This window comes from Hakea prostrata, chromosome 11, assembly GCF_041222555.1.
Source record: "Hakea prostrata isolate BN-2017 chromosome 11, UWA_Hpros_2, whole genome shotgun sequence".
Taxonomy (NCBI): domain Eukaryota; kingdom Viridiplantae; phylum Streptophyta; class Magnoliopsida; order Proteales; family Proteaceae; genus Hakea; species Hakea prostrata.
In genome coordinates this window covers 17,718,320-17,741,497 of record NC_142610.1, presented here as the reverse complement: position 1 = coordinate 17,741,497, position 23,178 = coordinate 17,718,320, and the positions used below count along the sequence as shown (strand labels likewise).

The window sequence follows — 23,178 nt, the reverse complement described above, 5'->3', positions numbered from 1 at the left end:
AAAATCAGATAAAGATCCAAACTTTCCGCAAGCATTGCTTTTCCTCTCTCCCAAACGCTACCTCTAACTCACTTTAGAACCCTTGGTCGTATAACAATAGAATAATCATGAAATCAGGGTTTAGAGCCTTTTAATTTAAGCCAAGGATCAATAAAACCATGAATCTCCCGTATTGTCTTGACCAACCAGGTACCCTGGGTGACAAATTGGCAACCAACTGCCCCTACTACTATCATGCAACAAAAAGGTTAGTTGGTCTAGCATGGTTCAAATATGAGTGCAAGCTATTGGAGAGTTCTAAGACTCATACCTAGACTTGAGTATCATCTACCTTCCATCTCCCGGAAGTTGGTAATCCACCATTCCAACCTAGTTTAAGTCCTTCCTTCTATCAAATACCAAACGATAGCAAAACATTGATCTCCACCATCTAAGTTCACAGATCCAGATGTTGATTCAATGGTCTCAAACTAGATGGTCCACAACTTCGTTTCACTGGATCTATACATTCTCTGGCCTATAAGTAGAGTTTTGAGTTAGGATCATAGGAATTTCACATCCTTCCACCCCCTTTAAAAAAGTTCAATCCCCAAAATTTAATCATATTTGGGTTCCAAAAAAGATGAAGATACTTCTCTTTGATCGGATCTTTTGCTCCCAATTTGAGATTGGGCTAAACTTTCCCTTGATGTTAAACTTCATCACCCCCTTCATAGATGACACCTCCAATAAATTTCTCTCACCTACTTGGAAATCCAAATGAGTCATCTTCTTATTTGCGTAAGCTTTCTACTTAGACTGAACAACCTTTATCCTTTCTTTGATCTAATCAACATAGCACCAATCATCTTAATTAAATCCGGACCCAAAATACGATGTTCACTAGCTTCATCCCAATAAGGAGACGTCTTGCAAGTCCGCCCATACAAAGCCTTGAGCAAAGTCATATTAATGGTAGACTGATAACTATTATTATAGGCAAACTTTACCAAAGTGAAGTGTTTATCCCAATCTCCACCTATATCAACCAAATATGCCTGGAGCACATCTTTTAGGATTTGAATCATCTTCTTTGGCTGGCCATCTGACTAAGGATGATGCGCCATACTAAGATTCAACTTGGTCCTCATTGTTTTCTACGGACTACCCCAAGATCTCAAGGTATACCTCAGGTTTTTGTTTGATACTATGTTTGCTGAAACTTCATTTAATCTCAAAATATTGTAAACATACAATCTCACCAATTTGTTGTAAGTAATATTTATTAGAATTAGATGGGTTGATTTGGTTAGCTTATCAACTATCACTCACATTGTATCCATACCTTTACTGGTACGAGATAGGCCTGTGATGAAAGTATCTTGATATCTTCCCACTTCCAATTGGGCACTGTGAGTGATTTGAAAAGACCATGAGAGTGTTATCAAATGGCCTTGACTCGTTGGCACATTGCACTTGGAAACAAAATCTTCAACATCATTCTTCAATCTAATCCTCCATAAGTGCTCTTTCTTCGTACTACCTGGATGCACAGTGAACACAAGCTGATTAGCCTCACTCAGAATCTCTTTCCTAGGTTCTTCTACAGTTGGAACACACAATTTCCCTATGAAAACAAGAGCTCTATCAAAGGTCAAAGAGAAATTAGGCACTTCTTGGGGATCAGAAGCAGTCTTCTCGATCTTCTTAGTCAGCTTAGGATCAATGGCATGTAGACTAATAACCTTGTCTCTCAAAGACAACTAGCAGAGAGTGTTGCAAGTATCATTATTTGAACCTTCATGAATGATTTTTAACCCCATCTTAATAATAGAATTCATTAATGGCTTATTGAGAGAAGCTAAATCCACTGATTCACGTTTGCTCTTTCAACTCAAGGCATCAACAACCACATTTACCTACCCTTTTTTCACCAACTCTAAACACTTACACTGTCTAATATTCAACTCCTTCTATGTGAAGAAGTACTTTAGTCTCTTATGATTAGTTTAGAAGCAATCCTTTCGCCATATAAATAATAGTGCCAAATCTTCAAAGCAAATACCACAATTGTAAGTTATAGGTCATGAGTAGGATAATTATACTCATACTCATTGAGTTGCCACAAAGCATATGCCACCAACTTATAATGCAACATCAACACACAACCAAATCCAACCTTAGAGGCATTGGTGTAAACTATCAAACCTCTAGAGCTACCTGGTATTGTCTACATTAGAGCATTCATCTGTATACTCTTCCACTCCTGGAAACTCTTCTAACAAGCATCACTCCACACAAATTTCACTTCCTTCCATTTCCATTTTTACTTCTTAGAAACCAATTTTGTGAAAACTCTAATTTATAAACTTCACCTAACAACCCACAACACTTCTTTGCATGATTTTCACTATGCAACATCCACTAACAACTCACCTTTCTCATTTTGGTTTGTCAAGCGTCCACATGATTGCCTGTGAAGGTCGTCAAGCACGTAATAGGGGTTGTGGAGACAGACAGGGGCCTAACAACCCTCATTTTTTAAGACAAAGGAGGCCAATCATATATACTATGACCATTTTTTAGATGCATCCATCGAGTACGGCTGTTATGTGGCAATAGAGGAGGTAGTTGCGTTCCGAGTCACTTAGCGGTTGAACACACTAGGATGGGTTGCATACTCCACATGATAGGGCCTTGCTACCTCGAAGTTGGTCATACTCTTCTACAGTAACCTGACCTACTACAGGGACTCCTCTTGACCAGAAGTACCTCAGCCACCTCTCAAACATGGACTTCCATGTTATTGCTTTCCGGTAAGCAAATTATATTTACAACCCTTGAATTTCTTTGAGCAAATTATATGTACACTTTTTTTTTTTTTTTTTTCTTTTTAATTTAGAATCGGTAGCTTTTATATTAGAAAGGGACTAATACATATACCATAGGGAGTATGGACCTCATGGCCTCTTCACTGAGAGATGTCGGTCATTACCAACTAATTAAATCTTCAATGGTACACCTCTTGAATTATTTTTTTAATCAAATGTCTTCCTATGAATAACACTGTTAATTTTTAAAGATATGTATTTGGCCTTGATTTTTTTTTCTTTTTTTAAATAAGTTAAGGGTAATTGAAAATCTATCTAAAAATTAGTAGTTGCAATCACTTAGCAGCACTACTAGTAGATAAAACGATCCTTCCCTTTTCAAATTTTAGGGTAATTTTCATCTGGACCCCTTGAGGTTTGATCCATGTCACTTTTAGTCCATTTTAAGTTTCCTTTTGCATATGGCTCCCCTGTGGTTTTAAGAAATGATTAAATAAGGACAAACTTAACAGAAACCTTTAGTTTAATAAATTTTGTGATGAAAATACCCCTGTGTCCTTTGGATTTTTTTAATTTATTTTAACTTTAATAATATCCACTTCCCTTCAAAAAAAAAGTTTTAAAAACACTCGACGAAATTTTCCACACCTTCCCTGCTGGTGTCTTTCTAGTTTATAAACGAACCTGATTAATTTTTTCTCAATTACTTTATCAAAATTTGTACGGTGTCGTGGTTTTGAAGGCTCTAGTTGATCGTTGAATTTAGTTTATGTTTCAAGTTTGATTGCTTTGGAATATCCATAAATCTCTCGTCTGACTAGTGCTCTTACATTTTTGAAAAAATCAATTACCCATTACGATCCAATAAAACCTCAATCGGATAACACAATGGGGTTGGTAAGACGAACACTTTTCAATAGTTTACAAGTGATAGATTTGGAGGAGGCTGTCTTCTCCGGAAGGTTCGTCTTCTACGGAAGGAAGAAGACAGAACAACAATCTCTTTAAGTAGATTAAAACTTTAAAAAAATAAAAAATAAAAATATCCAAAAGACACCGGGGTATTTTCGTCACAAATTTATTAAACTGACATTTTCTTTTAAATTTGTCCTTATTTAATCATTTCTTAAAACCACAAGGGAACCATATGCAAAAAAAAAACTTAAACTGGACTAAAAGTGACATAGATCAAACCTCAAGGGGTCCAGATGAAAATTACCCATTATTTTTTTATTTCTGTTAAAGAATTTAAAAAGTATTGAGCCATAACTTAACTTTATTATCTAAAGATAGACATATGGTTGGTATATAATGTTAAATATAAAGTAAACATTTAAAGGGTGTAAATGTATCGGTGCACGAGCATAGGAATGTATATCCAATTTTTATTTTATTTTATTTTTTTTTAACAAAGGGCTTTATTAAGTCTGGATGGAGATATTAATATGCTTCAGCTAGAGTTGAATACATGACCTCTTTCACTAAGAGATGTTGGTTTCAATCACCAGATATTTTTATTTTTTTTAAATTAAGCAGATTAATCATCCAAATATTATTTACATGCAATATTTAGCTTTAAAGAATATAATTTTTTTTTGGGGGAAGGATATATATACATATATGATATATATAGGCGAACACCTCCAGCGTCGATTGTAAGCGTAGCCCTAAAACCTGAGAAAGAGTGTGAATCATTTCTCAATTGTCATTTCTGAAGCGAAAATCAAAGCGAAGCAGGAAAAATGGCTGGAGTTGGTCCGTTGACGCAGGACTGGGAACCGGTGGTGATTCGAAAGAAGGCACCGACCGCGGCGGCTAAGAAGGACGAAAAAGCTGTTAACGCCGCTCGCCGCACGGGGGCTGAAATAGAAACCTTGAAGAAGTGTATGTTTTTTGCTTCCCTCAATGAAACCTAGGGTTTAGGTTTCATCATCCACTCTATTGCTTTGTTTCTATCTTTTTTTGTCATATTTCTTTTGGCTTTATATCCCTGACGTGATCCTGATTTTCATCGCTGGTTTCTGGTTAATAGGCATAAATTTTTGTCTCCTTGAAGAATAAGAAGAAAACTTTATTTTGAACACTTAAGAGTTTTCTACTGCATGCCAAATTGAATGAGTTTCAATTTGCAATTTGGTTCCATTTGAGATTTAAGTTTCAAATTTAACATCTACCTCATTGTCTGGAGAATATTTTCTCTCATTTTTCTTTTTGGTTCTTTGAGTATAATTTTTGGATATATCAGTCACGCCAGTATTGAATTGAATATAACTTGATCCCCATTCGACTCGAGAATGGTGTGAGTTTTTTGATATATATCATTTCATCTCTATTTGACTCGAAGATGGTGAGAGAGTTTTACCCCAAAAAAAAAGAAAAAAAGATGCTGAGAGATTTCAAAGCTTGATTTTAATTTAATTGCTAGGCAACACTTGTGTTGATAAGGTTTAAACTTTGATATTCTACCTGGTGCCTAGATGGCTTAATTAATGCTCGCACAGATGATATTTTAACTCATCCTGTCTATTCATTGGGACCATTCATGCATCTTTTCCTTTATTTTTCTTAACCTATGTGTTGGGTTTTCTATAGTTGTTTGGTACTTCCTTTAATGAAGTTATGGTTGGCTGAAACTGGACAATGGAAACAGATCTAGAGAAAGGTCAGAGTCGCAGAATTTGTGGTCAGAGAATGGAAGAATCAATAACCCTGGATCAGGATGTCAGATGGGGTTGATAACACTGTTGGCAAAGGTCCTGTGCGGCTGATTGCATGCTTCAAAGTTGAGGTTCATCCAGTGGGGATGGAGACACAACCTGGAATAAACATTAGAGAATATGGAAAATAATTAGCAACTAGGGAGATTGAACACTTACAATCAATCAAGCTATAATGGACTTCAGATTAAATCAACGTACTTAAATCTCAGATTAATCTTTTGGTTAGAAAAGAAAAAAGAGGGGGGGGAAAATGAGTCTGAAGGTCAAGATGCGACACTGTCAGACGGCCGGGAGTAGACACTAAACAATTCTATCAAGCATCAGAAGAACAGATCTGGTGAATTATGCAGATGTAAATATCTACTGATGTTGTCTGAAAATAAAGTTTATACTGTGAAGGTTAGTTATGGGAAAACTGCTGGGTAGAATTGAGGGAAACAGAGAAGGGAAGGAGGAGGGATATGACCAGTGCTTTTACAACCCCTGGTCTGTAGGAACTGCTTCACCACTGAGGGCTGTATCTTGGTTTACCACAAGCTGCTGCTCCATGGAAGAAGACAAGGCTTTCAAGCACTCAACCAAAATTGTGGGGATAGGAAAGGGTATCATCTTTATCTATAATTTTGAATTCAACATTACCATATTAGCAACTCCCAATGGTGAGGGGAAAATGCTTCACTGTCAAGATAGCTGGAAAAGTAATGAATGTTAAAATAGAGAGTTCCTAGAAAATATAAATCCTACCTATCTAGCTATTGACTAGACATCAATATTTAGAAATAGCCAGAACTGAAAATAGAAACCAAACATGTAAGACCCCTAAAGTATACTGGCAGCATCTCTCATCCATGCCAGCTGTTGAGATGGCCAAAAACTGAAACGTGTGAACTCTTCATGTGCTAGCCCAAAGGCTGGGTCAAACTAGGCACCAAAACCTCTTAAAACTGTTCATGTAAACAGGCCCTAATGAACAGTTTTCTTTCTTCTACTAAATCACTTTACGATTTTATTTTATAATTTTTTAGTGTGTGGCCTTTCAATTGTAGTTACAAAGTTCTCTATGTGGTACAGTGTCTATATCAAATGATAGCTTTCAATTCTTACTCTGTTGATAATTCCTCTTTTATCTTTTATAGCTACTGCAGGAACAAACAAAGCTGCGTCTAGCAGTACTTCTTTGAACACAAGGAAGCTTGATGATGAAACAGAAAATCTTGCTCGTGAGTTTATTCAACTTGTTCTTTCTCTGGACCCATAGGCATGATGTTTTATTTGTTTTGATTGTGCCAGTAGCTGTTATCCATGTAGTTTTACATTTCCTTTCCAGTAATGGTTCATATACTCGTTTTGGTTTAACATTTGCCTTACTAAGAGTTGATCCAGTTTCTAACATGAGAAGACAGCAAAGGAAACTATGTAAAGAAAAGGAACAACACAACTGTACCTACTGCAAAAGTAAAGGAAATATGGGATGGGGGATAACTAAAGATAGATCAAGGAAAAAATTCCGGTCAAAACCAGGATTTTGACCCAAGAAAAGGCTGAGATTTTTAGGTTCAACCGAAATTTCGGTCGAAACATATGATTTTTTTTTTTTTAATTTAGACCCTAGGTTTCAAGCCTTATATGACATCCATTTTATTTGATTTCTTGCCTTCTACCTATTTAAAACATAATAAACACAATGGAACTAGTATTTTGCCAAAAAAAAAATTATCATTCAAGTATATTAACAAATGGTTCCGACAAGTACAAACTGCATTGCATACATGCATAGAATCATTAGCATACATGATTGTTTGATAGAATAGTTACATATACAACAAGTCAATAAAATAAAATGACCAACTAGATCAAGTGATGGTGTCTCACATATATTAAGTTTAAGCCCATATATCATATATACATAAAATAAAAATACGTAATTTGAAAATAATTATTAAAATCAGAAAATGAAAAAATGGTAGCAAATAATAAAAAAATAAGTTTAATAAAACACAATCATAGATCATAGTCCTAGGCTAAACATATATTAATTTCAAGGCAAGGCAAGATCATTTATGGCATAAACTAAACAAAAATAAAATGGGAAGTTTGGAACTGTTGGGTATGGCTCATGTTTCACATTCTATTGTTGCCTTTAGTTTTCTTTGTAGCTGTTGTGGCTTTGGAAGCAAAAGATGAGCAAAAGAAGTGCTTGAAGGCAAAGGAGTCGTGGAAATTAGGTGAAAATGAGAATGAAATCAACAAAAACTGAGGAAAAACAAGTTGGAATGTTGAAATGGTCGAAATTTCGGTCAAGATGGTCGAAACCTCCGAAATGGTTGAAGTCTCCGAAATTTCAGTCGAAACCTGTAACTTTTTCGAAATAATTGGAATTTCATTTGGATTTTTAAAAAATGCAGGCATTTCGGTCAAAATTGTCTATAAGATAGATAACAAGGGAAATGAAGTATACCGGCTGGTTCCGATGGGGCTGGATATATGGTTAGGGAATTAACAATAATGAAATAGGGATAGGGTATTTGTACTAAGAAAGAGGGAAAATCAATAATTATTAAAGCTATGAATGGAAGACAAGGAACACTACAAATATTTTATGGATAGCGAACAAATAAAAGGAAAAGGAAAAAGGGAATGAAACTTGGGGTAGGGAACTTGGAACAAACGACACAAAGATTGGGACAACAGGCTGTTGTTAGGTTGAAGAAAGAAAAGAAAAGAAATTAGGAAAATAAAATAAAAGGAAGGCAGTAAGGTCTGATGGGCAGAGTAAGGATGGAAATAAACAAGAAAGAATAAGGAAGAAAGGCAGTAGGATCTAGCAGACAGAGAAAGAAATAAAAGAAACAAAAAAGAGCCAAAGAAGAAAGAAAGAAAGCAGTACAATGGGAGAGTGATGGAAACCCAATTTTAGGGTTAGGGTTTCTAGATGGTCTCCCTAAAATCAAGGTTTTGCCCAGAATCTTCCAACTAATAAATTAGAAATGACTATGGGTATCTAGACAAGTTGTGGGAAGCTCTTAGGGGTGATATGGGTTGATAGGAAAGTTGTGGGAAACTCTTAAGAAAGATATGGGTTGTTCTGATCTAGATGAGAATTGGAGGGGAAGACTAGGAAACAAAATTGAAATCCTAAGGGTTGTTAGGGTTTTAACAAAATCTATATGGACTGGTTTGAGATTTCCAAAATAACCATAGAGCTGAAAGGAATTGTTTTAAGGATATGGGAAAAGGTTTGCATAAAAAATTGGTGGGTCCAACTTCTAAGCTTGTATCGATGTTTTGTTCAAAGTGTATGAACCTTATCTCCACATTTTGTGACGAAAATCTGTTCCACAAGTTTATTACACAGATTCTATTTGATTCTGGATGTATCAAAACAATAAAAATGGAATAAACAGAGCTGGAACTCAATTTAACCCAAATTTTTTATATCAATTAAACTAGACTCTGAAACAAATTTTTTTTGGATATTTTAACATAAAAAACGACTTCTAGGTTGGATATCTGATGGGGACATCAATCTTAGATGAGATTTTTGAGTCTGCCAGCTATGCTAGTGTAGAGATCATCCCACAGCAGCATTTATGTGGATCAATGACAAGTTCAGAGCCTATTGGATTGCTGGAGTCGTATGCTTCGACGAGGAGCATTGTCCATAGGCAACTTTTTGAGTCCTAGTGGCTGGGTATGGGTTATTTTGGGTTTGGATTAGTCCATGGGTTACCATAGATTATTTTTTTTATTGTAATTTTGGAGTTTTCAGTTTTGCCCCACGTATTAAATAGCAGTCGAGTTGTTTGGGGTTTTCCTGGGGACCCCAGTTGAGAGTCTCAAGAGAGACAAGAATGTGCTCTTTGGTATACTCTTGCACTAGACCAAAGTATCCCTATTTATCCTTAGCAGTTGCATCTTTTAAGACGACTCCTTCGTAAGATTTACATTTCTTTACTAATATACTAAAATATTCCTACTTCGTCCCCAACGGATATATATATTTTGATGAATGATTTCTATACCTCATCAGAATCCATTGCCTTGAAGTTGGTATAACCAGAGCACATCCAACTTGAGTAGCAGACTTACTGTATAACAGCCTCTATATCCTACTTAGGCAGTCTTTGGTATAGTTTTCCTTTTTGATTTTTACTTGCGGCTTAGGTGCTGTTTTTCTTTATTATCTAAGCCTGTGTGAACCATTTTGCGTTTATTGATACTGTGCTAGATGCTTTGCAGCCATTAATGCCGAGAACAGTACTGATAAATATGCTACTTGTTTGTAACTAGATGAACGCGTACCTACAGAACTGAAGAAAGCCATCATGCAAGCCCGAATGGACAAGAAGCTCACTCAAGCACAGGTTGCACAGGTATCTTTCTTGTGCCTCCCACATACTCTTCCTATATTAATTCCTTTCTATGGATTCTGGGGGTGAAGGGAGAAGGGTACCCTGATTCATAAATTGAAGGCTTGCAACTATTATCTGCAGATGATCAATGAGAAGCCTCAAGTGATTCAAGAATATGAGAGTGGGAAAGCAATTCCAAATCAACAAATTATTATCAAACTGGAGAAGGTTCTTGGCGCAAAACTGCGAGGAAAGAAGTAGAGATTTTACAGTTGAACTGATCAGAGACGAAAGTTGAGTTGTTATCAATCTTTTGAGTTTGAAGTAAATTCTGGAACCCGACTTTTGTGTGTAATCGCCAAACTGTCTATTACTTCCTGCTGTTTATATACGCTGGAATGAAATTCTTAAAATTGGCTCTGTGACAAGTCTTGGGTAAATGGTGAAATCAAAGCTGTTTGCTAGGGGCTTCTTCTGTCTTATAGTGGATAAGCTGCCTGCGACAATTGAGTTTCGCTTTCAACTCCTCTTGACCCTAAATAAAATTAGAGTAATTTTTTATTTGGACCACTTGAGGTTTGATTTAGGTCATTTTTAGTTTTAAAAAAAATAATTTTGCATCGATTTCTCTTGATATTCAAAAAAAGTTAATTGATGACAATGTTTCAGTTTTATGACCAAACTGTTTATTATTATTTCTTTTTCAGTTGAGCTTTTTACTTGCACACCCCTACTTTGCCACGATATGATCAAAATATCTTATATATTAAAATAATTCAAATATTCTTTGACCTAAATCCTATTTTTGAAGGAATCGGGATGTGCTCCCCGACGGCTTTACCACCATAAATATAGGGGACTTAAGGGTTGGGTGATGGGTTTTTTTATTTTTTTTTATTTTTTATCCCTGGCCCCACAAGATTTGTGGTAGTAAACCCAAGATTTGTGGTAGTAAACCCGTCGGGGAGTGCTCCCTGACGGGGTGATGATCCGAATTCTTTTTAAAGGTGAATAGTAGACAGAAGGTCAAGGAATTTTCCTTTCACCAGACTTCATTTGTTGAGTTTTAGCAACTGAGAGATCGGAAATACTAAAATGACATCAGAATCAAAACAGAATTGCTCACAGCCGCCAATCTTGTTGAGTTTTAGCAACTGAGAGATCGGAAATACTAAAATGACAGCAGAATCAAAACAGAATTGCTCACAGCCGCCAATCCTTAAAAAACAGTAATCACTGGAATAAAATTACTTATCTAACTAATAAATAATCAAGTTTTTCAAGCTGATAGAAATGAATAGCGAGAAAATCAGATAACTCATGGTAGGAAGGAGCTGGGGGTTGTCAAATGCTACAGAAAAGGAAGAAGATTGGTGAAGGGATTCTGCCTTCACTACCTATATGATTTAGTGTAAGGCATGGCCAGATTTTCCTTGTTATTGATAATAACTTGAGTTTGATTACTACCAATTAGGGTTGCAATAGGACTCTCTGGGCCAAGCTTCTCCAATTCCAAGCCTAGCTCTACATATTCTTAATTAAGCTTATTCATGTCTTGATCCTAATTCAAAGGATTCTTGTCCTTGATTCTAAGTCCTACAAGGCCAAGCCAAGCCCATTTTCACCTGAGTGGGCCAAGTAAGGACCAGTTGGCCCTGACCTTGTCCCGTCCTTGTCCATAATTGGCTCTGTCTCTATCCCTAATCCTGATTGACCTTGTCCCTGTCCTTGGCCCTGTCCCTAATCCTGATATGTCTGATCCCTGATCCTAACCTTGATTAGCCCTAATCCTGACCCTAATTGGCCTTATCTGTCCCCATCTCTTACTAAACTTGTCCTATCTTTAATGGCCTTATCCTTGTTCTTGATTGGTTATTTTCCTGTCCCTAATTAAATTTGAATCACCATATAATCGACAAAATGCATAATTTTACGTATTGTTAATTTTGAATCTACTAATATTACAATTTTTTTTTGAATCTACTAATATATATATATATATTAGTAGTAATAATAAAAGAGCAATAAGACTTCTAAGTTTTTTTCTTAAAATGTTTCACAGCCCTACACAGAAGATGAGATAGGTAAGATCCTTGACATTAAAAGCCAAGAAGGTGCCGAGATGATGAACAATCGATCAAGAAGATCAATAGGTATGCCATGACGAGACTTGTAGTTTGTGCCTTGAATGATTGTGATCCCTTTGTTGGTGACAACAACTAGAATTGATGCCATTTCATTATCTAGTGCTCGGTTCAAAAATGAAAAGCGCTCAATGTCAAGCATGTGAACCTCATCAATGAACAAAACTTCATCAACGGATTTGATAAACAAAAAGTTTATATTCAGAGTTAAGCCTTATGTTTTCATTCAAAATTGTCAGATAAATTAAAATCCTTATACAAAATCTTATTAAAAAGTAAATCAAGGGTGTTTTAGTCTTCTACAAGAAAAGGTATCTTAGTCACCAAAATAATAAATCAAGGGTAGTTTAGTCTTCTACAAAAAAGGATATCTTGTCACAAAAATAACTATCTAACCTTGATTGGGTTTTTGAAATAACGTAAGGGTTTTCAAATGAAAGATGCTAATATTTTTTGGACTAAAATGACTTAGGTCAAAGGTCTCCAGACTCCAAATGAAAATTATCCTAAAAAGTAATATGAAAGATAAGCTCATTGTTTAATATGATAAAAGTGATTTAAGGTGAAAATCAAGGTTAATATGAGGGTCAATATTAGGATGAAATTTGTGGTTAAAGTCAAGGGCCAAATCAAGGTCAGGATCAAAGTCATGACTAGGGACAAAATTAAGGTCAGGATCATGGCCAAAATCATGGCTAGGATTAGGAACACAATTAGAGTCAATATCATGGACAAAATGAGGGTCAAGATAGACGCCTAAATCAGGGACGAAATCATGGCCAAAATCAAGGTTAAGGACAAGGCCAAAATCCAAGGACGGGTGAAAGTAACTACAGTATCTTTTTTTGTTTGGATTGCTTGTAGCGTGTTTTATGCTCCATGCTTCTCAAGCTAACACCGCTCCCTTTAATCATATTGATGGGTTGAGTCCAACATGAGTATGTTAAGACTCCTTCAAAATTCACTAAATCATACAAATTGAAGTTTAAAGGAGCACAGCTAGAGCTAGCTTGAGAGGGTAGACTTGGCCAGTATGTAAAAGCTTCTTCCACACACACACACATATAGGTTTCTTAATTGGGTGCAGAGGCTGGGAAAGGTTTCATACATAAAAATACTTTTGACATTATAGATAAATATACTATGAGTGACAAGCAAGCTGGGTAGGTAAAGCTTCAGCATTGTTTCTGTATGACTATCGTACCCATGATTGCATAGTCTCAAATGTAATATCACCCTTTTTTCTTTTCTTTACCTTTACTAGATGCCAAAGAGAGAGAGAGAAGCAAGAAGGTAGGTAAAGCTTCAACATTACTTTGACTTACCAGTGACTGCACAGTCACTTGGCTTGCCTTACCTTTACTAGGATAGTAGGATGTCTCAAATGTAAAGAGAGAGAGAAAGAAGAAAAAAAAGCAAGAAGGTAGGTAAAGCTTCAACATTACTTCTCTTTTGACTTACCAATGACTACACAGTTGCATGCACATACAGTCACTTGGCTTCGCCTTACCTTTACTAGGATTTCTCAAATGTAAAAGAGAAAGAAAGACACAGAGAGACACAGAGAGAGTACTAGGATGTCTCAAATGTAAAAGAGAGAGAGGGAGAGAGAGAGGGCAAAGCTTATTTCTGGGTTAGCGTGTTTGCCACCTTTCTGGCGATTGTTGTGGAAATTAACTTCTGCCCAGAAAAGAATAGCACGAATTACATATTAGGACTCTCTGAGGCACTTGGGTTTTTCTTGGAAATGGCAGCAAAGGGATACGTATCAGTATTTATTCAATCTCAGATTAGAGAAGGCAAAGCTCACTACAAGAAAAATGGGTATTTATTTGAATGCACAAATCAATTCTTTTGCTCAAATCAATATCTATAATCTAGTTGATGTGATGAGATAAGAATATTTAGTTTGAGCTTAAAGTCTTACTTCAAGGGCTGGTCTAGGCCAAAATGCTCTGATGCTGGATTAGGGTTCAAATTGAATGTTTCATCTGGTCTAACCCTAATTGATATAAGTCGATAAATAATATGGAATTATGAATAATTATATCGTTCTATAATCAACATTAAGGTCAAGGTTGAGGGTTGAAAAATCTTGTAGAATCCAACCCCGGACAGTAATGTTCACTTCATCGTCACAGTGAAAATAGCTGCTCACGATGAAAACAAAATCGTAGCTTTGCTAACAGATTACACAAATTTTTTTCAATGAATTTAAATAAATGGATAAGATATCGCTGCATGATCGCCCAACCTTTGCTTTGCTTACCCCAATCAGGGTCTGCTGATGGTTTTAAAAAGCGCTTCCCCCATCAACCCAACTCAGCAAAGCAAGCAAATCACTAAGCAATTTTTCAAAATTTTAAGATCTGAGTTCCATGAAATATCTTCAAAAGGATTCAGGCCACAATCTCAAAAGGCAAAGATGGAATGAAATCCTTACCAAAACCTTTCGTAACAACAAAAATGCATTTCAAGCTAAAGTACCCAGTTGCCCAATGATATACATTAGGTTACCTGTCACAGTTATTATACAGAGTTTGAATCAAGAGTATTTGCTTGAACCAGCAGAGAAGACAACACAGACTTGCTTGAAGGATTACGTGGTTCATCATATAACCACAATGTGAAGATATAGTCTTCAACACAAGTTTTGTAAGGAATTATAATTTATGCCCAAGGGCAATTGGGTCATTTAGTGTTCGAGAATCCAGGGAATCTTGGTAGTGGCGGAGCCACATAGGGGCCAGGGGCCATGCCCCCCCTCCCCCCCCCCCCCCATTTTTTTTTTTTTAATTTGATTACTTCCTTCATTTTTTTTCTTATTTTTCTCATTCCACATGTGAAATACCACTATTTGCCTCCCCTAAAAAAATATTAAAAATAAATTTTTAAGATAAAGATAAAGATGATGGGTGTAGATGTCATTCTTCATCATTATCCAACGGTTACTAACTCCTAGTTTGAAGAGCATCTGCAGCTAAATGGATTTCTTGGGAGGTATTAGCTAAGTCCGCCACGTTATCAAACTCCTTTTGTTCGGGATGGGGTTGAAATCTTCGGAACTTTTTTTTTTTTTTTTCTCTTTATTTAATCAAAGCTCCCTTTCTCCAAAAAAGTTTGCTTTAAAAGCTTCAATGGCTTCTTTTCTTTTTCATCAAAATTTAAGCGAAAGCAAGCTCCAATGATTGAGGAGTGAGAAGCATTTTTTTTTACCACAAAAAAAATGGTAAAAAAACAAAGATGGATTTTGCTTTGAGATAAAAAGCAAGAAACCCAATATGTCTTGTGTTCACTTGGCCTCCAATAGACTGAATCGATTTGATTCTTTGAGTTGGTCGGGTGTTCCTCAAAAGGAGAGGGACCCACACATTCTCCTTCCTTCTCTCTTATGCAATGTATCTTTTCTTGGTTGAAAAAATAACAAACCTAATCTAGTGTTTTTTTTTTTTTTCCCTTTTTTGAAAACCAAATGTAAAATCATGAAAGTTTCAAATTCCATGTCTTAAAAATAATTTGGTTTCTATAACTCGTGTGAATAGCTAGGATTCCAAAGAGGGTAGTTTGTGGTTCCCTTCTTCCCAATATGTTGAGATTGATTTAGTAGACATTTTTAATAGTTTTTTATAGGATTCATTAGACATTTTTAAGAGTTCTTTACGTGGTGGACACAAGAAACAGAACGTTACCTTTTACCCCCCAAAACACAAATAGAACATTTTCCCTTCTATATAAAAGTTATTGGTGTGGGTTCGGTCTGTTAACTGGTATTTGTTTAGTCATTCAAATAGCAATTGACCTTTTTTTAGTTGTACATCCCACGCCTCATGTGGATATAGCTTTCAACAACGTAGAACTATTGTAATTTTAGTAATTTTATTTGAAAATTAAAATTTTTTCATTTTGATTAATTAATTGTCTTTTTCCAATGGACATCTAAGTGGACAATAAGTGTTTTTCTTAGAGGCTAGTTTGGTGGCTAACAAACAAGCTTTAAGAGAGAGTTGTGTTTCTTGGAGACAACCCTTAGTGGTATCTTTTACTCTCCTATATAAAGGTGAGAGGGGTTGTTTATTAAGTGTAAGAAACATTTTGTTTTGTGAAGTTGTTTTGAAAACTATGTCAACAACAGATTGGTGAATGTAGCTTTCGGATTCCTTAGTTCATCGCGACGGAGTGCACAGTCTGCGATGGAGGGGTTATTTGATTTTGGGGATGAAAACGCACTTAGAACTCGTGTGCACTATTTGGGGTGTTTAAATACCTTAAAGAAAGTGCTGGCCAAATAATCCTTTGGGTGTACATCCCAACTCTTGGTACTTAACCAATACACCGCTTTGAGTCTTCGCCCAAGGAGGCATTCCTACCAGAATGTCCACTACTACGACTAATAACAAAAGGGGGGAAGCAAAGTCTCCAACATCAAAAGCTTCGCTCGCTCACCTCTCCCTATTAATGACTTGGCTCAGATTGTCATCCAAGCAAGACGACCAAACACATGGATTAGCGAATCAACCCAATGTAGAAAAGCCCTAACAAGCAACTCCCTTAGACAACAAATAGGCCTCATGCGCTTTTATAAAGGGATAAGGTTTTTCTTCCTTTGTGTAAGACATGCTTTCTCCTTTTTTGTTTGGTTTGCTTGTAACTTGCTCTATCCTCAGTGCTTCTCAAACCAGCTCATTTCCCTTTAATCATGTTAATGTTACCTTTTACCCAAAAATACACAAAACATTGTCCCTTTTCTATGAAAGTAATTACACTATCGTTCTTTGTTTGGATTGCTTGTAGCTTGCTTTATGCTCCATGCTTCTCAAGCCAGCTCTGTTCCCTTTAATCATGTTGATGGACTGAGTCTAACTTGATACTAAGGCTCAAAAGGTTTCATAAAAATGCATTGACATTCTTAAGTTAGTATCGTGTAAGTGATAAGCAAGAAGACCCTTTTAATGATTATTCTTTATTTATAGGACTTAGTATACATTTTGAAGAGTTATTTATGTGGTGGACACAAGAAACAAAACATTACCTTTTGCCCCAAAAACACAACTAGAACATTTTTCATTTTCTATAAAAACAACTACACTATCCTTTTTTGTTTGGATTACTTGTAAACTACTTTGTCCTTCATGCTTCCCAAGCCAACTTCGTCCCCTTTACTCATGTTAATATTGTCTTTTACCAAAAAAGCTCAAGCAGAACATTTCCCTTTTATATGAAAGTAATTACACTATCCTTTTTCATTTGGATTGCCTGTAGCGTGCTTTATGCTCCATGCTTCTTAAGCTAGCTCCCTTCCCTTTAATCATGTTGATGGACTAAGTCCAGCATGAATATGTTAAGGCTCCTATTTTAAAATTCATAAATCAAATTGAAGTTTAAAAGAAGCATAGAGCTAGCTTCCTAGGCAAAACGTAAAGCTTCTTCCATATATAGGTTTCTCAACTTGGTACTGAGGCTGAGAAAGGTTTAATAAAAATGCTTTAACATTCTAAGGAAGTATCCTATAAGTGACAAGTAAACAAACATTTTGAATAGTTTTTCTTTATAGGATTCAGTAGACATCTTTAAGAGTTCTTTATGTGATGGACACAAGAAATAGAACGTCACCTTTTACCCCAATAGCCCAACAGCACAAACAGAACATTTTTCTTTTCCTATAAAAGTAACTACACTATCCTTTTCTTTTTGAATTGCTTGTAGCCTACTCTATCCTCCATGCTTCCCAAGCCAACTCCATTCCCTTTAATCATGTTAATATTACATTCTACACAAAAATCACTAACAAACTTTTTCCCCTTTTCTATTAAATTAATTACACTATCCTTTTTTGTTTAGATTGCTTGTGGCATGCCTTACAATCCATCCAAACACTAGAAGCCAAACAATCTGAGTGATGTTAGGGCAACCCAAGCTAGACAATTTGAGTAATGTCCGAACAACTGAAGCCTGATAGTCTAAGCGATATTTGGGCATTGGAAGCCTAATGGGCTGAGTGGGAGCTATTGAAGTAGATGTGTTCTATGCGCTATCTCGTAGCATGTGCATATGTGTGACTTTGTGTCTTTGTTGAGGGGGCTTATGTAGCATGATTTATTTTGTGGTTTATTAACTTTTGATATTAATTTTTCTTAATTTTGATGTGAGCATCGTTTTATTTTTCCATAGGTAGGGAAGAGTCAAGAGGAGATAGATCTCTCCATGGACAATCTTTAGGTGGATCGATCCATTTATCGGTAATCTAATATTCCAATCTTGCAACTTTCAGGGGTGCAAAGTTAAAGTAATCTGATTTATTTTCATCTTTGTATATATAACAATTTTACTAAGAGAAATATCAACAATTTACATGATGAGGTTCATGAGTGAAAATGGATATCTAGAAATCTTAGTTTTGATGGATTTCAAACGTTTTCAATTTCCAAGCAAGACCTTTGAAGGTTAATAGTAAATGTCAATTAATAAAAAATATTATATTATTCTTTCAATTAGTATTATATTTATGAGTGATGAATTATAGTCTTGGACATAATTAATTATACCATTTTAGTGAAAGTTTGATGGTATTTTAGGGGGGAAAATGTGGCCATCTTCCATTAGTTCATGCTTTTATAATAGTAGTATGATAGAGTTCAATTAAACCCCCAACAATTCTTGTAATGGCAGAACATCCACATCTGGAATGTTAATATCAAGGGATGTGGTGCTCATGTACATTTACGAATACCTTGGGTTCCATTGTGTTCAACAAAAACACAAAGATCATTAGTTATACATGTGAATCATTAAAATGTCTTCAGTAACAAAATTCATGCAAGTGTTCCTCTCTTTCTTATTAATGATTTTGTCAAAATTGCTAAGAAAGTAATAGGAAAATTTCTTAACTTGAACCCAAAAGCTGCAAATATGATACCCAGCAGCAGGGTTAAGAAGTTATATCACTACTTTCAATTGAATGGACAAGGATAGAAAACTTCACAGATCTGTCTTACCATTGCAATGGCTCCCAAAACAGTAAGTTTGTCTTGCACATTAAAAAGACTCATTAAGACACTAAGAAACTATGTAAACTATGTAACTTGCAGAGAGCTTGGGAATTAACTTCAAGGTATTAGATAGAATACACATTGAACATGTTGGGTCATGCCAAATGAGCCATTTATGATTCAACCAAATCTTGCTTGTTAGTGATAATGACTTGATTTTGATACTAACAATTCTTCATTCTTGTGATTGTTTAATAGTAATTATTCCGATTAATTCATTCTGAAAAAAAGCATGCTTTTGTCGAAAACATTAGCAACAAAGATTAACCCTACAGTGGAACTTCAAGAACCCATTCCTTCCCGTAGAACTTCCGTTCTAGTTACTTGAATAAAACACACATGAGGAGGGTTAACACTTTTTTTTTTTTGTAAGTGCTAACTTTATTTAAAAGGAAAAACCACGCTTACAACCTAAAGAAAGAACATCAAATAACATAAAGTGCTGAAGATAAGAAGGGGGGACGTGTACATACAAAACAGCCTCCTGTGCTAAAGCACCCTCTTTTGCCAAAGCGTCCGCTACAAAATTTGCTTCCCTGGGAATATGGTTGAAAGATATCCACTCAAAAGTTGTTGCCAGGATTCTGATGTCCGATATGAGAGGATAAAGTTTCCAAGCTGCCTCCTAAGGATGCTTTTGCATGATAGCGATTAAAGCTTGGCTATCACATTCCACAGCTATTTTTGACAACTTGAATTCTTGTGCCCATAACATAGCTTTTCTCATTGCTAAGCCTCCAATGTAAAGATATCTAGGAGGGTTAACACATTGCTAAATATATTATTCTTTATTACTATTAATTCGTTGGGTGCTCCTTTGTTTCACCAGTAATTATGCTGTAATACTTATCATTTGTTTTAAAAGCTTCAATTGTTTCTTTTATTTTTCATCAAAAACAAGGCAAAACTGTAAAAGCAAGCTTCAATGACTAAGGAGTGAGAAGCATTTTTTTTTACCCAATTATGTCTTGTGTTCACTTGGCCTCCAATAAACTGAATTGATTTTATTCTTCGAGTTGGTCGGGTGTTCCTCAAAAGGAGATGGATCCACGCGTTTTCCTTCTTTCTCTTATGCAATGTTTTTTTCCTTGGTTGAAAAAATAACAAATTTAATTTAGGTTTTTTTTTTCTTTTGTAAAATCAAATGTAAAAATCATGAAAGTTTCAAGCTCCATGACTTAAAAACAATTTGGTTTTTATACCTCATGTGAATAGCTGTGATTCCAAAGAGAGTAGGTTGTGGTAAGTTCCTTTCTTCTTTGTATGTCGAGATTGATTTAGTAGACCCTTTTAAGAATTCTTTGTAGAATTATAGACATTTTTTTAAGAGTTATTTACATGGACACAAAAAGAAGAACATTACCTTTTACCCAAAAAAACAAATATAATATTTTTCCTTTTCTATGAAAGTAATCACACTATTATTTTCTATTTGAATTTCTTGTATAGTAGCATGCTCCATGCATCCCAAACCACCTTCGATCCCTTTAATCATGTTGATGGATCCTTTCAAAATTGATAAACCAAATTGAAGTTTAAATAAAACACAGAGCTAGCTTTAGAGGCTAAGACTTGGTTAGTATAGTATGTAAACCTTACTGCGTAAGTTTCTTGAGTTGAACTTTAGTGCTACGCATTATATAATTGAGCATCACTAAGCTGCCCATGGTCCAGATTAATTCTGGTGGTCGAGATTCTCTACCGTTGAAATTTTTTAAAATTGTTTTTAACTTTTTGAATTACACCACTGAAACCAAACGAAAAAGAAAAACAAAATGGATGGTTGAGATCACCTCTTTATATTTGGACCACAGCACCGAAGCAAAATTAAATTTTCTTAGCTGGGTACAGAAGCTAAGAAAGATTTCATAAAAATGCCGACATTCTAGACAAGTATCTTATCAATGCATTCAAGTGACAAGCAAAAGAAAAAAAGGCAATTAAAGCCGTGAAGCAAAAGCAATGGCACGTACAGGGGTGATGGGGCAACCAGTTAATTAAAGAAGGAACTTTACGTATTTATTTGTTTTTAAAATTTTCACTTCTCTCTATTTATAGGTGGTGGATTGGCATCCAGAGTAGAACAACCAAGAGAGAGATCCAAACCTTAATCAGTATTCACTTCTGTCTTCCCTTGGCTTCAGCTTTAGAAGAGAGAGATGGGGTGAACAAGCTTTTCCATGGCCAGCTTACAACGCCTGCAATGCTTCCTCTAAGCTGGTAAATCCTATACCGCCATTAAGCCCAATTGCAGTTCTAGCTAGATGTGTTTTGATGACAGCTTTTAGATTTCAGATATTTCATCCTTCCATAGGTTTCTTCTTTCTGGGTATAACATAAACAGTAGTGTGTTGATTGATGTTAATTGTTTTTTTCATCTCTGGTCCTTGGTGGGTTTCTGGTTTTGTGCATGGTTGGATCTGAGCTAACATATATCATATATGGTTCTCTTTTCTGTCTGGTTCGGTTGCAGAGGAGAAAGGGTTTCATTCTACACTAGCTGGAGGGCTTTGAAGAACAAGACTGTTGAAGAATCCGGTCAGATCAAGGAGCTAAAGGAGAAGCTCCAAGAAGATAACATAGAAAACAAAGTCACTATTTCTTATTTTGTCAGTTTTGACAAAATAAATTCACTGGAGAATTGTTAGAGCTCACCCCCCTAGCAACTGATTATGCTTGGGTAAATGTGCTGAACTATTCAGCGAGACATGGCGAGCCGGATCGAGATCTCTCTGCAGTTGAGAAGCAAACAGTCGAGTTCGAAATCTAGACCAAGATGCAAGATTTGACGGCTAAAATCTCGCTGAATAGTTTAGTGCATTTATTGCCTTCGCGCTGAACCCAAGCAAAATCCCTTGGCAACCATTCTCTAATCATCGTCTTTAACATGGAACAAATTCCTAGCTCTGGGTTGCAATACCATCTCTAACACCAGCATGGCTGGATATTCCAGAGTGGGTGTAGCAAGTTAAATAAGAATGATGTGATCAATGGTTCATGCACAGCATTGGGTGTTGTGAAAATGCCATGCAGGAATCATTGATCACATCATTCTTGTTTAACATGCTACACCCACTCTGGAATATACAGCCATTGCTGGTGTTAGAGATGGTGTCGCAACCCAAAGCTATAAATTTGTTCTCCGTGGAAAAAAAAATCATTTGCTGTACACATCGATGTCGAATGACTAGCTGAGAATTAAAGATTGACTTCAAATTTGAAAAGTCCAAAATAGTCTTGTAATTTTTTTGTTTTCTCAGCCAATTATTTGGCATAAATGTGTACTGTTGTACACAACAGTAGATGTTTTCCGGTTATTAGAGAATGGTTGTTAGGGGAGTGGATGATTTGGTCTTAGATTTGGTTTTTGTTTGAGTTTCTTAGTTGTTTTAGAATTTCCTTTGTGGAGTTCCTACTCTAATCTATAAATATTCACAAGGCATATCAATAAAACAGATTACATTACCATCCTCTACTTCCTTTTCCAAGGGCAAAATAAACACCAGGCTTTTTCCAGCTTGTAAGTTGTGCCCTTCTGTTGGATTAACAGTCAAACTAGATGAACAAGAAGCTTCATTTCTATGTAACAGGTTGCCATTAACATCAACTTTTCCTTCAGTCTTTGCACCAGTTGAAGAATCTATATGCTTCCATCTGTTCTTCAAAGCCATTTAGTTCTTCATCTTTTTCACACTTCGTATTCATAATGCTACATTTCCCTCGTTTTCTGAACTCCATGATTCACCAAGCCATTTTCTGGTATTACATTAAGCCCACCTACATGCTTTTCCTGCAGATCTCCAACTAGTGTTTGGTGAGACAAGGTGTTGCGTGGTGTGTTTTGTGCAGTGAAGTGTAGAAAGTTTATGTGTAAAAACTAAGATTTTCACAAAAGTTCAACTTTCTAAGAAATGGAAGTGGAGATGAAAAGATCTGAGATGAATCTGAAAAGTTTAAAATACGGCGACTTTAGTTGTTTTAGTGCCACTTCAAAAAAGCTAGGAGGAAGGCCACTGTGTGTGGATTCCAACTTCAGTTCAATGGCTGCATAACAGACTTTGATGCACATTAAATGTGCAGCACCTGCTGCCAACGGTCGAGATCAA

The 23,178-nt window shown here is 35.9% G+C and overlaps 1 protein-coding gene across 1 annotated transcript; it reads left to right on the top strand.

The window, feature by feature from the left end:
* Nucleotides 1-4,442: 4,442 nt before the first annotated feature.
* LOC149000489 (multiprotein-bridging factor 1a-like) lies at nt 4,443-10,452 on the top strand. The gene is made up of 4 exons (XM_089140412.1): nt 4,443-4,694; nt 6,667-6,750; nt 9,821-9,903; nt 10,024-10,452. Exons 1-4 carry the CDS (start codon nt 4,553-4,555, stop codon nt 10,141-10,143), a joined length of 429 nt encoding a protein of 142 aa, XP_088996538.1. The 5' UTR covers nt 4,443-4,552; the 3' UTR covers nt 10,144-10,452.
* The last annotated feature ends 12,726 nt before the right edge of the window (nt 10,453-23,178 follow it).